The 24819-nt window shown below is 47.8% G+C and overlaps 1 protein-coding gene across 3 annotated transcripts in view; it reads right to left on the bottom strand.

The window, feature by feature from the left end:
* ASTN2 (astrotactin 2) overlaps positions 1-16207 on the bottom strand; it is a 1116661-nt gene extending 1100454 nt beyond the window's left edge. For all 3 annotated transcript variants that reach the window (XM_049774120.1, XM_049774121.1, XM_049774122.1), the window contains exon 1: positions 15724-16207. In XM_049774120.1, the coding sequence (XP_049630077.1) occupies positions 15724-16207 (484 nt within the window). The remainder of the gene's footprint in view (positions 1-15723) is intronic.
* Positions 16208-24819: the final 8612 nt, after the last annotated feature.

Below are 24819 nucleotides of genomic sequence, written 5' to 3'. Positions count from 1 at the left end.
GAGAGAAGCCCAGAAATTAGAAAGGATTTGGATCACCAGCATCCAGCAGAACCAGTAACAGGTGCCCCCTACTTTGCCCCTCTCAAATTCACCTCCAGTGACACTAGCCCATCCCCTAACCCCTACTTTCCAGAGACCGTTCCTTGCAGAACTTTTCTTTTTTCATGGCTCTAAACTTCCTCCAACTTGGGGAAGGTCTATTATTTTGATTTATCAACGCCCTCAAAAGCAAATGCTTGAATAGTTGGTGCTGCTCTAACTGTCTCAATGCCTTTAGCTCTTGAAATCTTCATAATGATTCAGGACCAATTGAGCCATCTGGGGAAGTGCCTACTCTCTGAGACAGTTGCTCAAACTCATACTACTATTCCTGTCCACATTTCATTATGTCCAGAAATAGTCACCTCAAACTCATTAGTTTGAGAACTAATTGTTCCACATTCAATGGTTCTTTTGGCAAAAGGTGATGAAGAGGGGATCAGACCCATAGTACGGTGGACAGGGTATTTGCCTTTCATATGGTTGACCAGGATTTGATCCCTAGCATCAAGTGATTCCTCACCACAGAGCCAGGAGTAACCCCTGAGCACTGCCAGGTAAGGTTCAAACCACCATCACCACCACCCCAAAAAAGGTGATTAAGATATACTCTCCACCTTCAAGGAGCTGTTTGGTAAAGGTGCTTTGTAACAAATGGAATGAAAAGGAATAAAAAGGTATTGGTTTGGGGGGGGGCATTATATCAAGTGTTGCTTTAATCAGGAAAGACTTCTTGGAGAAGATGCTAGTTGAGTTTTCTGAGAAAAAGCTAAAATAGAAGATTAAATAGAAGATGAACTCAAAGAGGTCAGTAAATTAAAGTTTGGTAGACTCTAAAAGTAATTGGGGTTTTACCTTATCAGCAATGAGAAACTAGGAAGAATTTGAAATGGAGAGTGGCCAGGATCTCATTTCTTTTTAGGAAAGATGCCTCTGCTACTCTATAGCAGGGTCAACAGGCGTTTTGTAAAGAAAAGTTATTGAATACTTTAAGTTTTGTGGGCCAAATATTCATGGTTGCAGCTACTCACTCTGCCTCTGTAGAGGGAATGCGACCATAGATAATATGAAAATGAGTGTGGCTGTGTTCCAATAAATCTTTATTTATGGGCACTGGCGTTTTAATTTCATATAATTGTCACGTATCATGAAATATTATTCTTCTTTTGATTTTTTCTGATGATTTCAACAAGAAAAAGGCCTCCAAGGCCATCCCTAAGCAAGCGGCAAGCTGGATTTGGTCCAGATGCTATATACCTTGGAGGAGAAAGAAAGGCTGGGAGTAGCGATGAAGTAGGATCTTTGCAGTTAGCAGATGAAAATAGTGGCTGAAGCATAAAATGGTGGGAGTATATTGGGCTTGTTCTTTAAGCCCATGTTCTCCCTCAAACATGTATTTTGCTTGCTTGCCTCTATGTTTCTTTGCTTGTTTATTTCCACTCTGGAATAAAAAAATATGATCTCTCTTGGACATGCCTTTCTTTCTTCCTCTTCCCTCTAATTTTCCTCAATAAGTTTCAATAAAAATAAAAAGAATCTTGCTTCTCTCTCTCTCTCTCTCTCTCTCTCTCTCTCTCTCTCTCTCTCACACACACACACACACACACACACACACACACACACAATGGTGGATTGGATGCAGGTATTGGTGGTAGGAACAAGGAGCATCTAAATGCTCTGAATTGCCTTTTAGAACTGAAATCAACAGGATGGTTTTACCCTGAGAAGGGATGAGGGACCAGGGGGTGGGAAATCTTAAAATGATTCCCTTGCTTGAGTGGCTGGGAAAGATACTCAGAATCTCTTGGGCAGAGGTAGCCACACAGGAGTAATATGATTTCTAACCAGTCATTTTGAATTGAACTGCACTTGAGGGTAACACGTTATCTTTAGTATGACTATGTCCCCAATAGTTCATGAGTTGGAATCATATTAAACAGTCATTGTTGCTCTGAAAAAAAAATCAAGCCTAATGGAGCAGTCTGTATTTTACTCTTATTTACTTATTTATTTTTATCCAATAAGTATGATAGCTGTAACCAATGGGGTAGGAGCATTCAGCACATTTTAAAAATGGACTTTGTAGAGGAAAGAGCTTCTTAGAGGAGGTCAGAAGAATAGAGCTAAGGCTAGACATTAGGGAATCAGCCACAGAAAAGCAAACCTGCAAGTCATCACTCTACAGAGACCCCCAAGTTGTACAGGCAACTTCAGGCAGCTCGTTTTGAGCCTCAGGGGACATACCAAGCCAGGAGTTAGCTAGCAGGTGCCCCAGTTCCAGAGCAGAGTCCCAGCCCCCTCCCAGGTGGGCTGAAGTAAAAGGATTCTGATGAGAAAGCTAATTTAAGAAAGACAGGACTAAATAATCCAGGAGCACTCCCAGCTGCAAATCCCAGGAGCCTGGCAAATGGCTATTCTCAAAGTCCTAAATAGCATGAGCCAGCAATCAGAGCAAAAAGCAGCAGAGAATACCTGTGCAGCTGGCCGGAGGGGGGCTGCAGAGATCATGGCTCCCCATGCACTTGGAAGGAAGAAAGCAGGTGGTCCAGGAGTTAGTTGTTCAGAAGCCCAGCCCTGCCCAGATATGCTCTCCCAAAAGTAGTTCTCTCAGTCCTTTCACACAGTCCAGATGTCTCACTGGCCTTCAGGCTCCCTTCCCTCTACAGCCCACAGCCACTAGCGCTGAAATGATTTCCCCAAAATGCAGCTATTATTGTGACTGGAAATCTCCTTTACTGCTGATGCTGCTAATGGAAATGTTCCTTCCCTTTTCAGCTCCTTGCAAAGTCACTCGTGACTGTGACTTCGCTGGGTGTCTGCGAGAGAGCAAAGCTGTGTCAGAGGAGCTCGAGAAGGCTCTGCCCAGAGCTTGCCTCTCCCCTCCTGCAAAAGACAGCCTAGAAAAGCTTTCCTGGCCAGACTGTCCTCAGACAACCCCGGGATTCCACCCTCCCCGCCCCCCCATTCCTGGAGAACCTGCAGAGATCAATGGCCCCATTTCCCCCCTCTCTTTTCTGGCTGGGATGGGGAATGGGAGGAAAGGGAAGAGGGAGAAAGAAGCTACTATAGGCTGGCCTGGAAAGGGAATTCAAACTCATGATTTATTCATGCCTCCACCTCCTTCCAATAAAAGAATTCCAGGTGGCTTCCAGGCAGGGGGCGCAGACTGGGGGTGATCTGGTGTTTTGCTTACACTCTCTTCCAGATCACATTCGGAAGTCACAAGCCAGGGCCGGAGAGATAGCATGGAGGTAAGGCGTCTGCCTTTCATGCAGAAGGTCATCGGTTTGAATCCCGGCGTCCCATATGGTCCCCCGTGCCTGCCAGGAGCAATTTCTGAGCATGGAGCCAGGAGTAACCCCTGAGCACTGCCCGGTGTGACCCAAAAACCACAAAAAAAAAAAAAAAAAAAAAAAAAAAGAAAAAGAAAAAGGAAGTCACAAGCCTAAGTACAAATGGAGCAGGAGCCAGAATTTGACTAGAGTCAAATTCGGGTTGTGGAGAGATCTCCAAGATAAAGAGAATAGCAACTCAGAGAAATGATGCTTGGGAATCATAGTTTGACTGATGAGGGATGAGAGGATCTGTGAGGCCGCACCGGAAGTCTCTACAGCCACAGATTGGGTCCAGGAGGGATTTCAACCCAGGACTTTGAGTCTTCAGAGCTGGTCCATCACCTCCCACACAGAGGAAATAGGCAGGAAAAGGCATATTGCTTTGGATTCGCTGGGGGATCTTGAAAAATATACTCCTCTTTGCTAAGTAAATGAGGGAGTTGAGCTGGATCTCCAAGGCACTCTTTCACCCAGCTCTAATATGCTTGAAGTATTCACTATTTATTTGGATTTTTACAGCATTACAATGGCCGCATAAATAATGTAGGTTATTATGTACACATACCCATGTTCATATATATATCCCAAAGGTATACATAATATAATGGAGATCTCATTTTCCAAGGGTGGGGGTAGAAAAATAAAAACGTAAGCCTGACTAGAAAGAAGTACTAGGTGGACAGAAATGAACTTGGGGTTTTGAGCCAAGGCGTGACAAAAGAGACACCTACTCACATAGGAGCTCTATCTCAGGCAACAGATGCCCTGGTAATTTCTAGAAAGAGAAAGCCAAGCTTCCCTCTGTTCCTGGAAGAAGTAGTGTGGCTCCAAGTCCCCATTCTAACATGATGCCTAGTACACTGTGGGAATTCCCTGAGCATAGGAGGGCGGGAGAAAAGGAAAGGGAGGAGGCCGGTGGGGTGAGGAAGAATTTAAGAAGACTGAACCAGATACATATAGGTTTGTGGAACAGTTTGGGGACAAGGAGGAGTCCTTAAGAAATCCGATTGTGGGACCGGAGAGATAGCATGGAAGTAAGGCGTTTGCCTTTCATGCAGGAGGTCATCGGTTCGAATCCCGGCATCCCATATGGTCCCCCGTGCCTGCCAGGAGCAATTTCTGAGCCTGGAGCCAGGAATAACCCCTGAGCACTGCTGGGTGTGACCCAAAAACCACAAAAAAAAAAAAAAAAAAAAAGAAATCCAATTGTTCCCTGGGCAGAGCAGCCTGGAGGAGCACTGAGTAAGCGAGTAGCAGAACAAGATCTCAGGCCCCTGGAGCCTGGGAGGCTGACACCCCTGAACGTTCCAGAAAAGAAAGGTCTGGCTTCTTGCCAATGGGAAGAGCAAGCAATGAAAGATGGGAGGAGATGTAAACTCAAGAATGCCCTGGTCTGTGCAGGAAACTTGTAGGTGGCTTGCCAGGGTAGGCTGGGGTTTTGGAGGAGTCCCATATGGGGGTGAACTGAGCTCAGCCCTGCAGCAGCTGCCAGATCCTCTGTCTGTTCCTTAATGCCTCCAAGGCAGAGAACTCACCTCAAGCGTGGAATGAATCTGTTTGGTGTCCCACAGCTGTGGCAAGGACAGAGGAACCTTAAAAGCAACTGCAGGCTGAGATGAAGGAGGTACGCATGTCCTCTGCTTAGGGGCAAGAAGTACAGGCCAGAGTGGTGTCTAATGGGTAGGGCATTTGCCTTGCACACAAGTTGCATGGGTTTGATTGCCAGTATCCTATATGATCCTCTGAGGCTGTCAGGAGTGATTCCTGAATGTCTGGCCAGGTGTAAACTCTAAGCATTGCGCCCAAACCAAAACTAAACACACAGGACAGAGTAACATGCAGACAAGGAAGTTCTATTCTCCTCAGACTCCAAGCTGCCACCATCTCTCAGTTAAGCAGTCTGCCATGCTCCCCCTCCAACCATCATCCCTACCCAGTGATGGCTCTGCTCTTCTTCTATTTGGCACCCTGTGTATGGTGTTAGAACTGTCACATTCTGGGGCCCGAGTGATAGCACAGTAATAGGGCATTTGCCTTGCGTACGGATGACTCAAGACAGACCCAGCTTAGATCCCCGGCATCCCATATGGTTCCTGAGCCTGCCAGGAGCTATTTCTGAGCACAGAGCCAGGGGTAGCCCCTGAATGACACCCAGTGTGCCCCCATCTCAAATAAACAAAACAAACAAAAAAAAGAACTGTCACATACTGACATTACTTCCAATTCTACTGGACTCTATTTTCCTCCAAACCAAATACAATTCCATAGCAGTAGGTGGCCCTGGGTGACATATTGATTCCCTTCTGGCCCAGCCTGCCTTCCTGGACCTCCACATCTTGCTCACCAGCCAGTCCTCTTGCTTGCTTAGAACACACCAGATGGAGCTCCTGAGTCAGGGCTTGGTTCCAAGGCTCTTCTTGGTGATAATCACTAGGATAATCTGCTTACCTCAAGTTTTGGTTCAACCACAGCCTGCAGTGCTCATGGTTACTCCCAGCTCAGTGCTTAGAGGACCACATGGTGTCAGGGATCCATCCTGGGAGTCCAAAATGGAAATCACTGACTAACCTTTTGAATCATCTCCCGGCCCCCAACCTACACTCTTTTTTTTTATTAATATCTTTATTTGAACATCTTGATTACAAATATGATTGCAGTTGGTTTTCAGTCATGTAAAGAACACCCCCCTTCACCAGTGCAATATTCCCATCACCAATAACCAGCTCCTCTCACTCCATTCTGTTTAATATGAAAACCCACTTTCCCATCACAGAGAACAGAAATATTCCACTTTATTTTTCTCATCTCTTCATTTTGTTTATCACAGATTACCTCATTTTCTTATGTACTAAGTTTAGCATTCTCATTCTCTCATCTGTCTTTTCTCTCTCTTTTTTCTTTCTCTCTCTCTCTCCTCTCTCTCATGCACACACTCCTGTGCGCTCTCTAAATTCAGGATCTATTTTGTCTTTTTTGGGTGGGGAGGTAGGGAGGATCAGGGCTTCCTGACAGCTTTCTGCTCAGGAGTCACTCCTGGAGCTTCTTGAGGGATTATATGCCAAGCCAAAGACAAAACCAGGCTTGCTATATATGGGAAGTGCATTAACACCTGCATTATCTCTCTGATGCATATTTTTCTTTTGCTCTCTAACTTCCTGTTTCCTGATTTCCAAAATAATGCTGGTCCATTAGAAGTAGATGTTGACTAGTTCCTAAGTAATGATCTTGTTTAAGGGGCCATTCCTTTGACAGTGGCCAATGGAATCAAGGCTCTCACATGTTCTGATCAAAAGTCTGTAGAGGGGCCAGATGGCAAATATAGCAGGTAAGGCCTTGCCTTGCACACAGCCAATATTGGTTTGATCCCCAGCACCACTTATGTTTCCCCCAGAGCCCTGTAAAAAGGTATCCTAAAGGAGATCTCAGGAGTGATCCCAAGCTGAAGAATTAGGGCTGGGTGTGATCCTCAAACAGGCAAACAAAAAAGGCAGGAAAAGCTGCAAAGATCCTAGATCTTTGAAGTTAATATTAAAAGATAAGACATGGGGCCAGAGTGGTGGTGCAAGGGGTAGGGCGTTTGCCTGGCATGCCCTAACCCAGGACGGACCTTGATTTGATTGCTGACATCCCATATGGTTCTCCAAGCCAGGAGCAATTTTTGAGTGCATAGCCAGGAGCACCCAAAAACAAAAACAAACAAACAAAAAGTAAGATGGCATTTCCTAGGGGAAGAGAATAAAATGGGAAGTTGGAAGGAAAGGAACTGTTGGAGGGGGGTCAACATCACATTAAAAGGAAAAAGGGTTCTTGGTATTGGACAGCCTGGACAGAATTTGATTATGGAACTTGGCCCACAATAAGAAGCCTGAGTTTCATACCAAGAGATGGGGAATGGGTGAAGTGCTTTAGGAGAAGAGAGCCATGATCAGATTTGAGATTGTAATGAAATCACTCTGTCTGCGAGTACAGAGGGTGGACTGGGGGGAGAAGACCAGCTGGTAGAGAGACCAGAGACTGATGACATGGTAGAAGAAATAAAGGTACAGATTTGAGTTTGCAACAAGGGAGAAAAATAATCTCCTCAAGCCCTCTTGCTTGCAATTCAGAAAGGAATATTGTGGGGGGCTCTTGTCCAAAAGAAGAAGATTAGCCATAGAGTCTACAGCAAGACCTTCCTGCAGGATTTCTGCCTCCATGTGGGGCAAAAAGGCAGCAAATGCTGCTGAATGGAAAGAGAAAACTCAGCGCTCTCACTTGCTATAGTTAATCTTCTGTTGCCACTAGCTGGTCAGTGTGAGAATTTGGGAACACGGCTCTGTGAAAATGCATCCCTGGCCACCTCAAGGGTAAATCCGGGTCTCCTTTCCCAGAATAGAGCAGGATTCTTCTCTTCCAGTTCCCCACTTTTAGGCAACTAGAACTGAAGGCAAAGAAGTTGCTGCTTCACCACAACCAAACCCAGCCACTCAGCTCAGTCTCCCTGGAGAGAGGACAGCCAACTGGAGGCAGGAGAAAAAAATTCCAGGTCCAGGCTGTTTTTCTCCTTAGGTGTTATATGTAGATTTGGGGGGTTGGAGAGGGTGAAGGGATGGAGTGTTTGGTTCAGCAAGGGAAGAACGGGTGAGAGATGCAGTCTCTGAACTGAGTTCTGGTATGTTCCAACTCAAAACCATGTATTAGCTGTCCCATGTCATGGACAGAAAAACAATATTCTGTAGGGGTTCAAGACCCATTGACTTAAGCAACTACTGGTCCTCATCCTTCGGTTCCAGTCTTGTCCTAATGGATTGAATTCAATGCACCCTGCCATTATGAAGCCCTCCACTTTACACAGTTTTCAAACGGTCAGCCACTCTCCACTCATTCTCTCTACCCAATCTCTGTGCACTCTTAGTGTTCCATAGTTGACAGAAATGCAGAGGAAAGAAGCAGAGGGCTATGCCAGCCAGAGACCTGGTAAAATTTTCTGCAGAACTAACTGTAAAATAAAAATGTAGGATGATTTTTCAGCCTTATGGCTCAGCTCAGAATACCATCCAGGTCTGGGTCACCCCCAAGTTTGCACAGCTCTGCTGTCTCAAGTGGTGTCACTGATTCCCCCAAAAGGAACAAATCAGTTTGACCTGGACCATATTTGATCCTTTTTAAACAACACTAAAAAGAATCGTCCACTCCCCTCCCCTCTCTCTGCCCCATTACGTTCTCTGTATAGCATGTACTTTCTGGGGCACATAATACACTTGTCTTTGCCCTGAGGAGTAGATCGGTTTCATGAGATTTGAGCTGGGAAGGGGGTGGAGATGGAGGGTGGAAAGGAAGTAGAACAGGGAGAAAGACGCAGAGCAGAGACCACAAAAACCTCACCCCTTCCAAGATCATTATCTAGTAGAATGTTCCAGAAAACTGGCTCATCATAGCAGAATGAGTTCTTTTGTCTTTATTTTATTTTTTATAATATCTTATTTAAGCTCCATGATTACAACCATATTTGTATCTGAGTTTTAGTTATAAAAAGCACACCCCCCTTCATCAGTGCAACCTTCCCACTACCAGTGGCCCCCATCACCTTCCTCACCCACTCCCTGCAGAACGGATTTTTGACATTAGAGAATATTTTCTAGGGAATGGTTCCTGGTTCCCAAAGGAAGAAAGAGAATGCATTTATTAAAGCTTAGCTTTATTTGTAGATTGCATATTTCCCTCTCCTATTCATCCTTGAAAAATAAATTAGTATCTCTCCACTTCAGTTTGTCTGTCTCTGGCACTCTCTCTCACTCTCCCTAACACATACAAGTGAGAGTGAGAGAACACTGGAAGTTTTTTGAATGCACTTTCTGTGATGAAAGCTCTCTTACTGAAGACCCAATGGCTACTATCTGTGCATTTTTATTTTTCCCTGCTAATAGTAGCTATCAACCTTCAGAATCAAAGCAGAAAGCAAACAAAGGCAGATACTGTCAGCCACTTAGAAGGCCCAGGTTCTTTCCCCACATGCCTGACAAGCAGTGTGCAGTTTCTGCTGGGTGTCTTTTACAGAGAGGCCAGCTGCACTCCACCATGAGGTGTGAGCCTGGGTCTAACTTGCAAAAGTCCCCCATGAATCTAGAATCGAGTCCTCTGTGGAGGAACCACAACATTTTCTTGGTTTGGGCTTCATTTTTGTGTTCCTATGAGCCTAAGGACTCTGCTTCCCAGCTGCCACTTAAAGGAAGCTCCTCTTATTTTCTAGACTATTCGTTTGAGGCTAAACTCCTGCCTCCTAGCAACTGCTAAGACCTAGTGCCTGACTACTCAGGACTTCTAGAGGCTGACTCCAGATATCCATTTTTAAGTGTATTTTAAGGTTATCTCTAATTCTGGTGACATTTCTCTTTGCCCCAGGCCAATTAATATTATGCAGAAGACATCATATGTGGGTAAATCTCAAAATCTTGGCCAGATATGCTCCTGGTAGGTGCACTGAACACCCCTTTAAGTCCTGGAATTGGGGAGATTTCCTTCTTCAAAGTCCTTCCCCAGGGGTCTGTGAGAGTGCAGCATGTAGGGGCATTTGTTCTGTGTCTGACAGGGTTCAATTCCTTGTACCCTTTATAGTCCCCTAAGTCTACCAGGAGTGATCCCTTAGAACAGAGCCAGGAATAAGCCCAGTGCAATGTGAACCTCAAACAAACAAATAACAAACCAAAAATCTTTCCTCTAAATCCAAAGTGCATGAAACTTAGATGACACAGCAAATTGGCAAGACACATGAATAAGGAAGCATTCTCAATTTTCTCTTTTTTTTGTCCCTTTGTTTCAACAAGGTTTGGGGTGAACAAAAAGGAGGCTGCCCTTTCGCTCCTTGAGGGCATGAAAGGAAAATCCACAAGCTGACTCCAGGACTGCCTGAGGGTAGATAAGCTCCAATGATGTGGGGATTCACCTCAGATGCCCTGCACCTTTTTTCTTTTCTTTTTTGTTTCTTTAGTTTTTCAACTTATTCTAAAGACTCGAAGAGGGCAAGAGGAGGAGCTAGTCAGTGACAGAGTAGGTCAAGACAGAGCCAGTTCATAACACCTCTCTACACAAGAGGACTATTTTAGGGCGCAGCTACCCACTCATATCACACAGCACAGAGAACTGAAGTGCTGGGGGAGATTGAATAACTTGTTCAAGGTCATGACGAGGTTTTCAGGTTCCATCCCACCATAGTTCCCTAGCTATTCTGGAACATTCCACTATTCCTCCAGCTTTCCCTCTGGGACCTCACTGGGATTCTCTGCGGGCCAGAAATTGTCCCCAAGGTCCACAGACATGTTGGTCTTCTCTGCTGCCATAGATTGTGTCTTCTCCACACCTCACTGGCATCATTATGTCAATGCTCTTTGATATCCTATGAATCACAAAATGTGGAGCTGGGAGTGGCTCTGGAGAGACCACGGAATACATGTTTCTGAAGTCCTATAAGAAAAAGTTCTTGCGACGTAGTTTATTGTTTGATTTTATCCCGGAAGTCAACACCAATCCCCCTGTAAATGCCACCAGCCCTTCAAAAGATCAGTTGGCTCAAGATGGCAGTTTAGCAATTATCACAAAGAAAGAGGTTGGGCAGACTGAGATTCCTGATCCAGTCTGCCCTTCTCCACGCATACCACCTTAAACCAGGTGCCAGTCCTTCCCAGCCAACAATGCTCCTTAACAAATACAATGAGTATAACAAGACCTGTCTCCAAGTAGGTCCATCACCAAGACATTTGAACAACACTTTAGAGAGAAATCTTCATACTTAGTCTCACAGGAAACATTGCCGTAGATAGACCATAAACTGGCCCAGTTCCATCGAACTGGAAGTGGGGACCATGCAAGATAACCATACATTCTCATTGGGTACCATGGGAGATTATCATACACTATCTGGAAAAACACCATACCCTGCAGGAAGTGGACATGATGGAGTTGAGAATTACTTTTTGCCCTAAGGAATCCCTTTTTCAATCTTCCCTGGGTTGTACAGTAGGTGAATGAACAGAAAACAAACGAACAAACAAAGTTCCATACTCAGAATCTGGTTGAAACATACAAGGAAATTCCTTTCTTGAAAGTAAGGATTTTTAAAATCAATACTAAGGAAAGAGATCCATAAACACAATTGGGAAATTATTCTACTTGAAGAGATATTTTGTTTCCAGAAAGCAGATCTGAATATGACAGCCAGAAGTCTGAAGAAAAGTCCGGGGTGTCTTTTAAACTTTGCTGACTATTAGAGCCAAACACTCACAAAGGAGCAGTCAAAACTTTAGAGAAAGGACTAGAGAAGGCATTGATGGTGGTGAGTGAAGAGTGGTTGACGGTGTGCGTAAAATTGCTAAGAGGTTCCCCCAACTGGATTTAAGAATGAAATGGAAATTCTTTCTATCTTCTTTTTTGGCTTATTTGTTCTCCTCCCCCTCCCCAGCACCAAATGCCATCAGGTTGTTTTTGACTGCAGCTCTCTGGGTCCACAACTTCTTCTCTCTGGACCCACCACCCAAAATAGGGCCAGAGGGGCTACAACAAGCACCATCACCCCCTAGTGGTGACTTCACAAGTCTTGCTTCTGGCAGAAATGGGCTTTCACTGACTGGGCAGGTGGAGCTGTGACATCTGCCTTATGGAAATCTCTTGAACTGATGAGGTAGTCATAAAAGACCGAGGGTATCCTTTTGGAGAGGAGCAGCTGCAAAGGCCTTTCAGAGATCTGGGGGTAAGATGGACAGGCTTAGTCTCCTCGGAAAGCTACGATCATAAATGACTCCACGGAACCCCCACCCTTCGCCAATGCCCTCCACCTCCGAATCCTCATTTGCCACCAGCCTGGTCCTCCTGGAGCTCATTGTGCACTCGGTGTTTACATGCAAACAGTGGAAGACCAACACAAATAGAAAGCCCACGTCTCCCTCCACAGCTCCTGCTACACTCGGCCATCTGCTGACAACCTCCCTCGCCAAATCCCTGCACAACGCCTTGAGCTGACAGTCCAGGGCGCTTGTGGGGGGTAGAAGGAGGCGGCGGAACCCATTTCCTGGCTGGCAGCCAAAGGGCTTAGAACTGCCAAGGAGCACAGCACCCTGTCACTCCTCAGCAGAAAGCCCCCAGCTGCCAGGCTCAGACCCAATGCAGCAGAAAAGGCAGCGGGAGGTTCTGAGCCTAGGGCACTTACCAGGGAGGGTTTCCACCTGGGAGGCTCCAAAATTTCTAGCACCTGAGGGATAGTGCAGAGGTTGGGGTGTTTGCCTTGCATGCAGCTGGCCCAGGCTCAATCTGGAGCACCCCTTAGTGTCCCCTGATTGTACCAGGAGTAATCCCTGAGCACAGAGTCAGAGCACTGCCAAGTGTGGCCCAATCACTGTCCCTCCTGATAAAAAGAGAACTTTCAAGCTACTCACTAAGCATTTCACTTTGGTGGCCCTGTGGCTCTAAACACCTAACACCCTTTTATTGTTTGTTTGTTTGTTTGTTTCTGGGATTTTTGAAGATGAAGTTTACAGAGGCAAAGCTTCATCTGGCAAGCTCAGGTCCTCCACATCCCTGGAGAAATGTCAATTTTCCAGGGCCTGACTCCAAGTAGGTCCATCACCAAGACATTCTCTCTTGATCCCAATCATTTGAACAACACTTTAGAGAGAAATCTTCATTCTTAGTCTCTCAGGAAACATTACTGTAGTAGATAGACCACAGGGATGAAACTGAAAGTGGGAACTATGGAACCATGAAGCCATCCAATCTCTGGAGAGAGGCAGGCACCATTCCCAGCAGGGAGCTGAGATGGAGGTGGGAAAATAGGAGGATTACTCTTTGTCTTATGGAGTCCCTTTTTCACCTTTATTCCCCCTTTCTTTCTCAGAGATAGGTGGTCAAAGGGCTGGTCAGAGCTGGCAAGTGCATGACAGCTCAGTATGTGTGTCTGGTAAGAGGCTGGAAGATCATGCATGCCTCAGAACAGAAGTGTCTTCTCTCTTGATGTAAGTCCCCTGGGCGCCTCGAGTCAGACCTCTCAGAGCCAGCAACTGTCTCCCCAGCTCCCCTCAGTTACAGTCAGCTGGAGAGAGAGAGAGAGAGAGAGAGAGAGAGAGAGAGAGAGAGAGAGAGAGAGAGAGAGAGAGAGAGAGAGACTCAAGCCAGCCACCCAAGGATGCAGAACAGACCACGAGAGGGCCCTTGGCACGCGTGCTCCCGGCTCCAGAGACAGCCAGTGTGGAAAGGGAGGGAAGCAAGGGAGGAGAGAAGAATCCCCGAATCTAAAAATACTCTTACAAATACTAGTGCTCCTAAGAGAGCGAGGATGGCTCATGAATCACCCTCCTCGGATCCCCTTAGGAGAGCAAAGAGTTAACCAAGATTTACAACAGAGCAGCGAGTGCCCAAGGCCCATCCAAGCAAGCCAAAGCAGAGACCCAAGAGCTCCGGGCCTGGAAGTTCGGAGGGGACACACGAAATCTCGGCGGGGCGCCCCTTCCACTCCCCTCGCCCCTTAGTCCACCTCCATCCAGCCTTCCAGGAGCTGACGCCGGCCCGACTCTGCCAACCAAGCGCGCCCTAGAGAGGAGGGGAAAGAGAGCGCGCTGGAGAGAGAGCCAAAGGGGGGGGGCAACATTGGGGGTGAACGCTCTCCGAGATAATTAAACTATCAATTACCCGGGTGGGAAATCAGCCGCGCTCCCCGCAGTTCCACCTAAGGAAGGGCCGACTCCGCCGAGACCCGCTCTGGGAAGCAGCGGGCAGCAGCAGAGATGCCGCCAACTTTCGGATTAACTTTTCCTTCCGATTGGGGCCCCCCATCCCCGGCCTTTTGGGCGCCCCTTTTCTTTGCCTGGCCCGGCCCTTATTATTATTTCGAGCCGAGAGAGAGAGAGAGAGAGAGAGAGAGAGAGAGAGAGAGAGAGAGAGAGAGAGAGAGAGAGAGAGAGAGAGAGAGAGAGAGAGAGGGACAGATAGACAGAAGACAGAGAGGAATGGAGAGAGGGAGAGAGACAGAGTCAAAGATAAAGAGCGAGGGAGACATGGAGAGACAAAGACAGAGAGTCAGAGATAGGTAGAAAGAGAGAGGGATGCAGAGAGGGAAAGAGACAGGACAGAGAGAGACAGAGATTAAGAGACAGAGAAACAGAGACAGCCAGAGAAAGAAACAGTAAAAGAGAGTCAAGGAGAGACAGAGAGAGTCAGGCAGATACAAGACAGAAGCAAATGCGACAAGGCAGGCGCCCCGGGAGAGGGTCGGGTGGCCGCAGAGGGAATGGGAACATCTCAAAGTGCAGAGTTTGCGCCCCGAAGGAAGGCGATGCCCAGAGATCCCTAGGTCTAGACTCTCCACCACCATCCCACCCTGCTGTACCCCATCTCACACAACTCTCCTCCACAAAAACCAAAGCCCTGGGAAGAAAGGACGAGCGACTGGGCCAAGGTCACCCAGCCCGGGCGGGAACCAAACCTCGCCAAGACAGCCTATGCTGGGTGGGTGAGTCCGACTCGCTCCGAAACTACTCCCCGCTCCAGTGGGCCCCAAGAGAAAACCCCCAAACATCCCGAGGAGCAGAACCCTCGAGTTCGTCCCAGGCTAGAGCGAGGGGGGCGGGTCCCGCGCGGGTCCCAACAGTGACCCTGGACTTAGAACCCCAGGGGTTGGCCTGGAGAGCCCTTGTGACCCTGAGTCCCTTGGACAGCCAGTCCCTTGGACAGCTCCACCACCCCAGCTGTCGGTCGGGGGACACCCAAGAGGACCAGCCCCCCCAGTGACTGCGGGCGAGCCGGGGACCCCCTGAGTCGGTCCTCCCCATCCATCATCCATCCATCCAACCAACCACCTGTGCGCCCTGCGGGTCCCCGGACCTGCCCTGGCAACCCGTGCGCTCCTTTGCGCGCGCGGGGTGACAGCCTGGGGCCAGGGCTATACCCAAGGCTCATCTCCTTTCCCTTTTCCGTCTCCCCGGGGTTCCACTGAGGGGTTCCCCCAAATCCTTCCAGCGTGCCCTGCGGGTCCCCAAACCTGCTCTCCCGCATCCTGTGCGCTCCCTTGCGCGCGCGGGGTGACAGCCGGGGGGCAAGAGCGATATCCAAGGCGCATGCTGTCTCCCTTCTCCCTCTCCCCGGGGTTCCACCGAGGGGGTCCCCCAGATCCTTCCAGTGCACCCTGGGTCCCCAAATCTGCCCTCCCGCATCCTGTGCGCTTCCTTGCGCGCGCGCACAGGGTGACAGCCCGGGGCAAGGGAGCCGAGGTACCCAAGGCGCATCCTCTCTCCCACCTCTCCTCTCCTCTCCTCTCCTGTCCTCTCCCTGGGACTCCACTCATTTGAGGGGGTCCCCCAAATCCTTCCCCGGCCTCTCCTCTCCTTACCCAGCGTGAAGAAGGGCAGCTCGGTGTTGTCCAGATCGTCCTGCACCGCGATGCGCCCCGGCAGCTCGTTGCGCACAAAGAGCAGGAGGCGAGAGTCGGCGGCGGCGGCGCCGGGGGACGCGGCCGAAGCGGCGGCAGAGGCAGAAGCGGCGGCAGCGGCGGCTGCCCCGACGCCCGGGGAGGCTCCGGGGGTCCCCGGGCCAGGGGCGGCCCCGGCGCGGCCCCCGCTCCAGCCCAGGTCGGAGTCCCGCAGCGCGGGCAGCGTGGACACCGTGACGGTCTTGAGCCGGCAGGGGCTGTCGGGGTCCCGGGCGGCGGCGGCCGTGGCCGCGGCCGTGCAGCCGGCCAGGGGCAGCGGCGGCGACGGGGGCAGCAGGAGCAGGCACAGCAGCAGCGGCGTTGGCCAGCGCCAGCCCGAGCCCCGGAGCCTCGGCCGCCCGCCCAGCCCGGCGCTGGGGCTGGAGGCTCCTCCGGCGGCGGCCATGGCTGGCGGGCGGCGGGCGGCGGCGCTGGGGGCCCGGGAGCGGGAGAGGCAGGCGGAGGAGGGCCGGAGGAGGATGGAGCAGGATGGAGGCTGAGCGCGGGCGGCGGCACTGGCTGGCGGCGGGCGCCGGAGCCGAGGAGCCAGCCGGGGAGCCGAGCCCAGCCGCTCGCCAGCCGCCCCCCAGCGCCCGGCTCCGCCCCCCGCTCGGCCCCGGACCGCCCCCCCCCCCGAGCAGATCCGCCTCCCCGGGCCCCGCCGCCCGCTCCCGTCTCTCCCCGTCTGTCTCCCCGTCTCCCCGCCGCCGCCGCCGCCGCCACCGACCCCCAGGACGCATCGGAGGCTCCGCCCGGCCTCGTGCGCCCCCCTGGTTGGGTTGCGCTCTCTCTCTCGCTCTCTCTCTCTCTCGCTCTCTCTCTCTCTCTCCTCTCTCTCTCTTCTCTCGCTCTCGCTCTCTCTGTCTCTCTCTCTGTCTCTCTCTCTGTCTCTCTGTCTCTGTCTCTGTCTCTGTCTCTGTCTCTGTCTCTCTCTCTCTCTCTCTCTCTCTCTCTCTCTCTCTCTCTCTCTCTCTCTCTCCTCTCTTTTCTCCCTCTCTCCTCTCTCTTCCCAGGAACCCCCACCAAGGATGCCCTCGAAATGTGCCACCTCTTTCTCTCCTCTCTCTCTCTCTCTACTATCTCTATCTCTGTCTCTCTCCTCTTTTCTCTCTCTTCTCTCCTCTCTCCTCTCTCTCTCCCCCCCTCTCTCCTCTCTCTTCCCAGGACCCCCCCAAGGATGCCCTCGAAATGTGCCACCTCTCTCTCCTCTCTGTCTCTCTCCTCTCTCTGTCTCTCCACTATCTCTTTCTCTCTCCTCTCTCTTCTCCTCTTCTCTCTTTTCTCTCTCTTCTCTCCTCTCGTCTCCCTCTCTGTCTCTCTGTCTCTCTCCCCACCCCCCAGGATTCCCCCAAGGATGCCCTCCGGATATGCCACCACCTCCAGCACCCCAAACCCTTAGTACGTTTCTAAGACTTGAAGTCCTCCTGAATAGTCCTCTTCAAGCACCCAGTCTTCAGAACAAACCGCCGACCCCAGCTTCGTTCACTCTAGCCCTATGGTTGAAGCCAGTGGGTGAACCCCTGCACCAAGGCACATCTTTGCTCCAGATCCTGCCTTCCTGGGGGTAGGGGCGCCTCTGGATGTCCAAGACTTAACTTTGTCTCCCCTCTGGCCCAGGGACTCGTCCTGTCACCTTCCAGTCCCTGAAATCATTCTTTTCGGCCTTAAACTCCTCTGGATCAATCATTTCACTATCCTGGGAGCCCTAAAATGCACAAATTCCTACACACACACACACACACACACACACACACACACACACACACACACACACACTGGGGTTCTAGTCAGCTTATTGCTGGTGAACCTGTAACCCACACCCTCCCCAGAAACACCTGGCCCCAAAAGGCCCAGAAAGACTGGCCAGACAGCCCCCTAGCTGTCAACTCTCAAGTCAAGCCGGTGCTCTCAGCCTGAGCTGTGGATCTTTCCTCCTCCTCCTGGGAGCTGCTCTCCTTGGCTGCTTCTGCCCGCTGTCTTGTGTGAAATTCCTGAAAAGGGTGAGATGTGGGTAGAGATCTTGGTACTCAGTTTCAGGCTCCTACTGGCTCAATTTCCCCTGCCCTGTCTGTGTATATGAGGCTCTCCACCTTCACCCCTTCAATCCCTCACCTCTGCTGGGATCTGAGGATTAACCATCTACTCCCATCACCCCACTCCCTACTTTTCTCCTTTTCTTCATCTTTCCTCTCACTAGTGTCTCTTTCATCTCCCCATTCATTTCCTTCTTCCTCCTTTTGACTTTCATCTTCCAAATGCTTCCTCCCTATAATTTGTAAGCCATCTCTCATCTCTGGATAGTTTGCCCATCTGCAGTTTTTCTGTGCATTAACTTCTCCCGGCTTCTCTCTTTCCCCCTTCTGCTGCTTCTCTCCTTTTTATCTTTAACCCATTGCGAGGACTGCCTTTCTTTCTGCTCCCTCCACACTTAATGTCCCTTTTTATGATGTGGAATTAAAGCAGAGGACTCAAAAGCAAGATCAATCAAAACTATTTTGTGACCTTGGGCTTCATAATAAATCCGAAGAAACATCCTGCAGGTGTGGGACAGATTGTTAGGTGAACTTTAAGATAGATCCTTGAACTAGTGACATAGAAATAGTTCTTCTACTTTCCCAGAAGAGGAAACTGAGATTAGGGCATGAAGGGGATGAAGGGAATTTCCAAGGTCACACAGTTAATGCATGCAAGAGCTGAGGTTTGAACTCCAGGATCCCCAAAGACTTGTCAGTTTCCATTAAGTCATTCTGTCCTCAATGACCTTGGCCAAGCTCGACCATCAAAAATGTGAGGCAGCTCTAGCTGTTACAGTGGATTTGGGTCTGTACCTGCTTCCTGAGGTTTGTAGGCTCTGTATCTCTCATCTGGGTTTGCTAATCTTTGAACCCAATGTGCGTGGGAGGGGAGGGATTTGGCCTTTCAAGTCTAAATACTAAATTCTCTCCTGGCTCTCTGATGCCTGCTCCAGTGCAAAATATGTCCCTCTGCCTCCCTCAGTCTCTCCTTTGTACCCTTACAATCCGCCACTATCCTCTGCGATGGGGACTTTCTGATTCTCTATGCCCCTTTCTTCAAATATGCTGACATAGTCCATTTATAGAAGTGTGCCCCAGGAAAAAAAAAAGGACTCCCTTATGTAAGGCAAAGTCTGTGCAAGACTTTATGGACCTCTGGTACAAAGGCCTGCTGAATGAGACCAACACTTTCATTCATTCATTCATTCATTCAGTCCTCACCAAATCTCTAGGGCTGATGCTTACCAGGCACTAGAAGGGATGCAGAAATGGCTAAGCACTAACTCCATCCTTTGGAGAGCATTTAATGATGGAGAGGGAATGTCGGGCACCACAATGTCTCAGATATTAGACAGGCAAATGTGATTTTCATGAAATGTTTTGAAATGTATGCTTGGTGAAATCAAAGAAAACTTCCTCCAAAGAAGTGGCATTGGAGTTTGAGTTGGGGGGTGGTGGTTAATTTGCAGGGGAGATTTAATTCCAGCTCAAAACCGGAATTTTTCTTCTTTGCAGCACCCAAATCAGTTCTGTTACTGCTTCAGAGGGTGCTTTCTTTACTCTCTAAGACACAGCTCACCTCCCTTAAAGCAGCTAAAATGTCCAGATCCTGTCTCAGTCTCTGTTGCATGTAGGGATGGATCAGGTGACTCAAAAGTCACCACTCAAATTCTCTAGTTCTGGGAGGAAAACTGGAGTTCAAGAGAATTAATCCACTTGAAAAAGTGGCAGAGGTCAATCAGGGCAATTCCATCCTGGTGTCATTGCCAGAAGAAATAGTTCTAGCAGTGCAGTTAGGACTCCACTGTCATTCATGAGTGTTTCAGTGTGTGAGTCGCCCTAGCTATACCTGCTGCAGTTCTACCTAGTCCATCAACCAGTTTTGTGTCATGAATCAGAGCAAAATTCTTGACTTTCTGGACTCAAACTCACATCCCAAGCCCTCCTGGAGGTTCTTAGTTGTAGATTAAAGTATTTAGTATTAAGTCCACATGTTGGGTGAGGCTGCCCCCAGCATGACACAGCACAGCATCTCTAGCCCTATTGGCCTGTGCATCTGAAGATCCAGGAACGAGGCAGAGACATAATTCACAAGCAGTTATAGTTTTATTGATGTCAGCTTGCTTTGATTCCAAGGCCCTGCCCGCCATATGCTTTTTCTCACATGCCTTTTGGTTAAACTTTCTGCTCCTCTTCCTTGCTGCTCTCAGATGCTCCCTTGTTGCTTCGTTCAATGCTTTCTTGCTGCTTCCTCTCACAGCCCCCAGCCAGCACCTTTGCTATATCCAAAATCATCCCCCATGGCCCATTCCAGGTGAGGGCGGGTCTGACCATTCAAGTGGGTTTAATATCTCAAAGGAAAGCATCAGGTAAAAGGCCCTTGGGCTTGGGGAGGGAGTGTTACCTAACACTCAGTAATTCAATATCACTTGACTGACTTCTACTTAATTACCCAGAACTGTTACCTGTTGCTTGCAAGGAAGATGGAGATTCCTGCCTGAGAACGCAGTGAGGGTTAATCTATGAAAGGAAGGAGAGCGAGTCTAGGCACGAGGGTCAGAAAGTGTCAGGCAAGAAGACAGAGAAGGCGGCAAGGCTTTGGTATTTGACTTTTAGAAGTGCCACCTTCATCAGGTAAGCACTATTGAATCTTGGAATCATCCTTCGAGAAGAACTCATATTTCAGCACACACAATCTGTAACTTCACAACTTTATGTCATGTCTCAATGAATGATGATAAATGAGCTCAGCTTGTTGGTGGAAGGGAGGCTTCAGAGATGATTATGCAAAGTACTCAATATAGTAGGTGCTCAATAAATTGTAACTGCTCCTTTGATGAATCACCCAGCAATCCCAGGAGTCAGACGAGTTATCCCTACTTGATAGATGTGTCATTTGAGGGAGACTGGGAAACTTGGCTTTGACAGGGGAGATGGCCGGTGTCGGAGCACGCATTTGCTTTGTCCTGTCTGTCACAGCTTGTGCCTTCCTGCTCCTATCTGACCCTGCCACCCTTTATCCCACTAATTCTAATAGACTGTGACTTTCCTATTCAGACTTTAATGCAAGCTTCTGTGGCCAGAGGACATCACTCTGACCTCTGATCAGCTTCTTCCCTGCTCCTTCCCTCTTCACTCAGTCTTTGCATTTTCTTACATCTTTCTCTGGTTTCGCTTTCAGTTCACACCCTGCAAGGCTCAGGGATTTTTGTGCATGCAGAAATTAGTCCTCATGTTCCTTTGTTATGAGATGCCAGGGTTCAAAACAGAGCCAACACATGCAAGGGTGACTACCCACTGTACCATCATTCAGACTTCTGAATTCGCTACATTTTCTATTCAAGTCTCCTTTTAGGTCTCCCTGTTCCTACCCCCTTCTCTGTTGTACTAAAACTTGGTCTAAATTTCCACTCCTTCCAAAGCCTTTCTCTTTCCTCTGTTACAATTTATAGTTCTGGAAAGTTTTGTAGCATTGGTTCTTTTCCTCCATGCCACCTTCTCCATCGTCTATTGCATTTTTTTTAAAAAAGAATTTCTTTTATATAAACTATTTAACTGGAATAGCCCCTACTACTAAAAAGTAGGGATTGAGGTACTAAATAAGCATTTGTTTAAATATCACCCTCATCGTTTAACCTTCCACATCAAGTCATACAGACCTTTGATTTTCTTGCTTGTTTTTTGTTTGTTTGTTTGTTTGTTTCGGGCCACACCCATTTGATGCTGGGGGTTACTCCTGGCTAAGTGCTCAGAAATTGCCCCTGGCTTGGGGGGACCATATGGGACGCCGGGGGATAGAACCACGGTCCTTCCTTGGCTAGTGCTTGCAAGGCAGACTCCTTACCTCTAGCGCCACCTCGCCGGCCCCTGATTTTCTTGCTTGTGAGAGGTCAGGTTGCTTCTCTCGAACATTGGGGCAACTGAGTATTTCCACAGGTAGAAAAACACAGTTAACCCAGTAGGTTCTTACTAATGTTAGCATTACTGAACCCAAATATATTAGGACAATTCTCCTTTCCAGCTCCATGAGACAAGATCCCCTTCACTTCTGGACAGCTTTTATTGCTTCAGTGTTTTCCTATACTTTCTGTCTTTTCTTGGAGACATCATTGTGTGTTGGTTTACTGGCCCTACCCTAATCAATATGTGTACTCCACCCTGGGGAGTGATCTGGTGACAGGATTCTTGGATTATTCCCCACTTGATATTGCTCTTTCACCCTAAGGTGTGGCCTGGTTCTTGCCAATAAAAGCAGGGCTCTGAGGAAGGCAAGGCTCCTTCTTTGGGCTTCCTCTACTGAGCTGCTTTCCTTCTTAGGAGCAGAAGGTTTGGGTGGTGGGATATCTGGTTTGGGTGCTGGATTTCCTAAACGCATTCTTACACCTCTTCTCTGTGTGGATTATTTCGTCAACAGTTGCTTCTAGACCTGAATCTCACAAGATCCTTGTTTTGGGGCCCTGGGCTTCTCTAGCAAGTGTTTACTTCTCACTTATCTTTAAGTATGTCTTAAGTTATGAGGCACCAACCAGCCAACTCCTTTCTCTTCTTTGCTCTTTTCCATTTGCATTTGCTTATAGTTTTTCTTCTGCTCTCCTTTTTAGATTCAAACTTATTTATTTTAATAGATAAATTATTTAATTGAATCACCATCAGATACACAGTCATAAAGTTGTTCACAGTTGAATTTCAGTCATACAGCACCTATCACTAGTGCACCTTTCCCACCAGCCAGGTCCTCAATTTCCTTCTCCCCTGTCTGCCTCTGTGGAAGATATTTTCTTCTCTCTTTTCTCTTTTTCCCTCCCTCTAACTCTCACTTTCTTTTCCTTTTAGTTCTTTTAGACCAGGGGTCTCAAACTCACGGCCCGTGGGCCATTTGCGGCCCTCGATTCAACATTTTGTGGCCCGTGGCCACAAAAATCGCAGTATTCAAAAAAAAAAATCGCAGTATTCGCGATTATTCGCTTACCGAATAATCGCAATAAAAATTGCATTAGTAAGAAGAAAAAAAATCGCATCAAACATTCGCATAACCCAAGCAGTTCCGTTCGGGGTAAGCAAATGTTTAATGTGATTTTTTGTGTTTTTTTTTTCTTACTAATGTGATTTTTTATTGCGAATATTCGGTCAGCGAAATCCCATATGTTTCCCTGCCTCACCCAGACTTTGCCTCCTGCGGCCCCCAGGTAAATTGAGTTTGAGACCCCTGTTTTAGACTCTGTGATTTGCAGTATTGTTACTGAAGGGATATCATGCATATCACTTAGGGCAGAGAAGGGACAATGATAGTTGAAAATTATCATTCTTGCAGTTCTTTTGAAACATACTCATTCTAGAGTTTAACAAGTGTCCACTGACTAAGGTGGCTCCTGGATTTTTCTTCCCCAGAGTCCACCTGCATTTGATAATAACCATGTTCATGCCAGCTGGCACCAGGATCAGCTCAGAGAGACACAAAATGAGTATTTTGCTTGGTGAGTCAACAAGTATTTACTCACTTCTTTCTCTGAGACAGGTATTGTACTAGGTGCCAGCTCTAATCCTATAGTGAATAAAATAAACCTTCCTTTTGATTTTCTCCAATTAGTTCCATTGTCTTCCCTCTGTCCATCTGTCTATCACTCCCTCTCTCTTTTGTCCCTCCCATCATTTTCTTCCTTGCTTCCCTTCCCAGCCTCCTGTGATTCAAGTAATTTGCTTAACAGCCTTTCTTTATGAAACCTCAAGACACTCTCTAAAACAAAAATATAAAGCTTGCTAGTTTCTGCCCCATTTCTATTCTACCTAAGCTCAATCTTCCATTAATCCTTTTCATACCCACAAATACCCCTCATTTGTTTTCTCTGGCTTTTATCAGTGCCCTCTCTGTAACTCACGTCATCCTTTTACTCTGGTCAGGCTTCCTCCAGTATATTTCATCATGCAGTAGATCCTTTTATTTCCTTCCCTTCAGTCATCTTTCCCTCATAAGCTCTTGACTTAGTTCTGCCCACCCCTCACTATCTTTTTGTTTGTTTATTTGTTTTGTGGGGCCCACACCTCGTATTCATCCTCAGTCCTTACTGCTGGCTCTGCACTTAAGAATCACTCCTGGCAGTGTGCAGTGGATCATGTGGGGGTCTAAATTGTGTCAGCAGCATGCAAGGCCAATGCCCTACCCACTGTACAATCTTTCCAACCCCAATTCCTTACTTTCTTGAACCGTGCAAAGCCCAATTCCACCAGCTAGCAGCACTACCTGTGATCTGTTAAGTATTTGATGCTTTTTCTTTTATTGTTGATGCATCCAATAATCTCTTAAATATATAACTCTTACTAATAATACCTTAATTTACTCAAGAACTCCTTGGTGATGAAAATTCAAATGATTGTTTCTGCCCTTGCTGAATGGCTTTGATTTAGCTATATGGCCTCTCAGAATTTTAATTTTCCCATTGTAAATGGGCAATGGATGGCATAAATGCAAGTACCTAATACTCTCTGTCTCACAGTAGGTTTCCATAACAAGGAGCCTCTTTCCACCTCCAACTGTTGAGCTATTTGATCCTAACGTAACACCGTCTCAGCCTCCATTACTCATTTTTAGAACATTTCAGAACATTTTCTCTCAATCACATTTAGAGCAAACTTTTGCCATTGTCTCTCTCTAACTTCCCTTTTGTAAAAAAATGAAAGAATGTTTTAATCACTGTTGTCTTTCTTCATTTCTGCTCACATCTGTTTGACTGATTTCTTCTTCCACTGGCACTGCTCTGACTCTTTCCCTTAACAATTCTTAAATTTATTATCTTTTTCTTGCAGCTAGTACCTTGTATTCCCTCCCTCTTTCCCTGTCCCCAGTCCTCTAAATCAAACCCTTCTTGTTGGGTGATTTACCATGGTCGTTTCAAATCTTTCTTATACCACTATATAGTCAGAAGCCTCACAGTGCTCTTTGAACACCCCTCTCCTCCCGCATTCATCCTTTTGTTTGGCTCTTTTTTTTTTTTTTTCAACTGCTCTC

The sequence above is a fragment of the Suncus etruscus genome, chromosome 5, assembly GCF_024139225.1.
Source record: "Suncus etruscus isolate mSunEtr1 chromosome 5, mSunEtr1.pri.cur, whole genome shotgun sequence".
Taxonomy (NCBI): Eukaryota; Metazoa; Chordata; class Mammalia; order Eulipotyphla; family Soricidae; genus Suncus; species Suncus etruscus.
The sequence above is the reverse complement of the archived record's forward strand: the minus strand, read 5'-3'. Positions and strand labels throughout refer to the sequence as shown.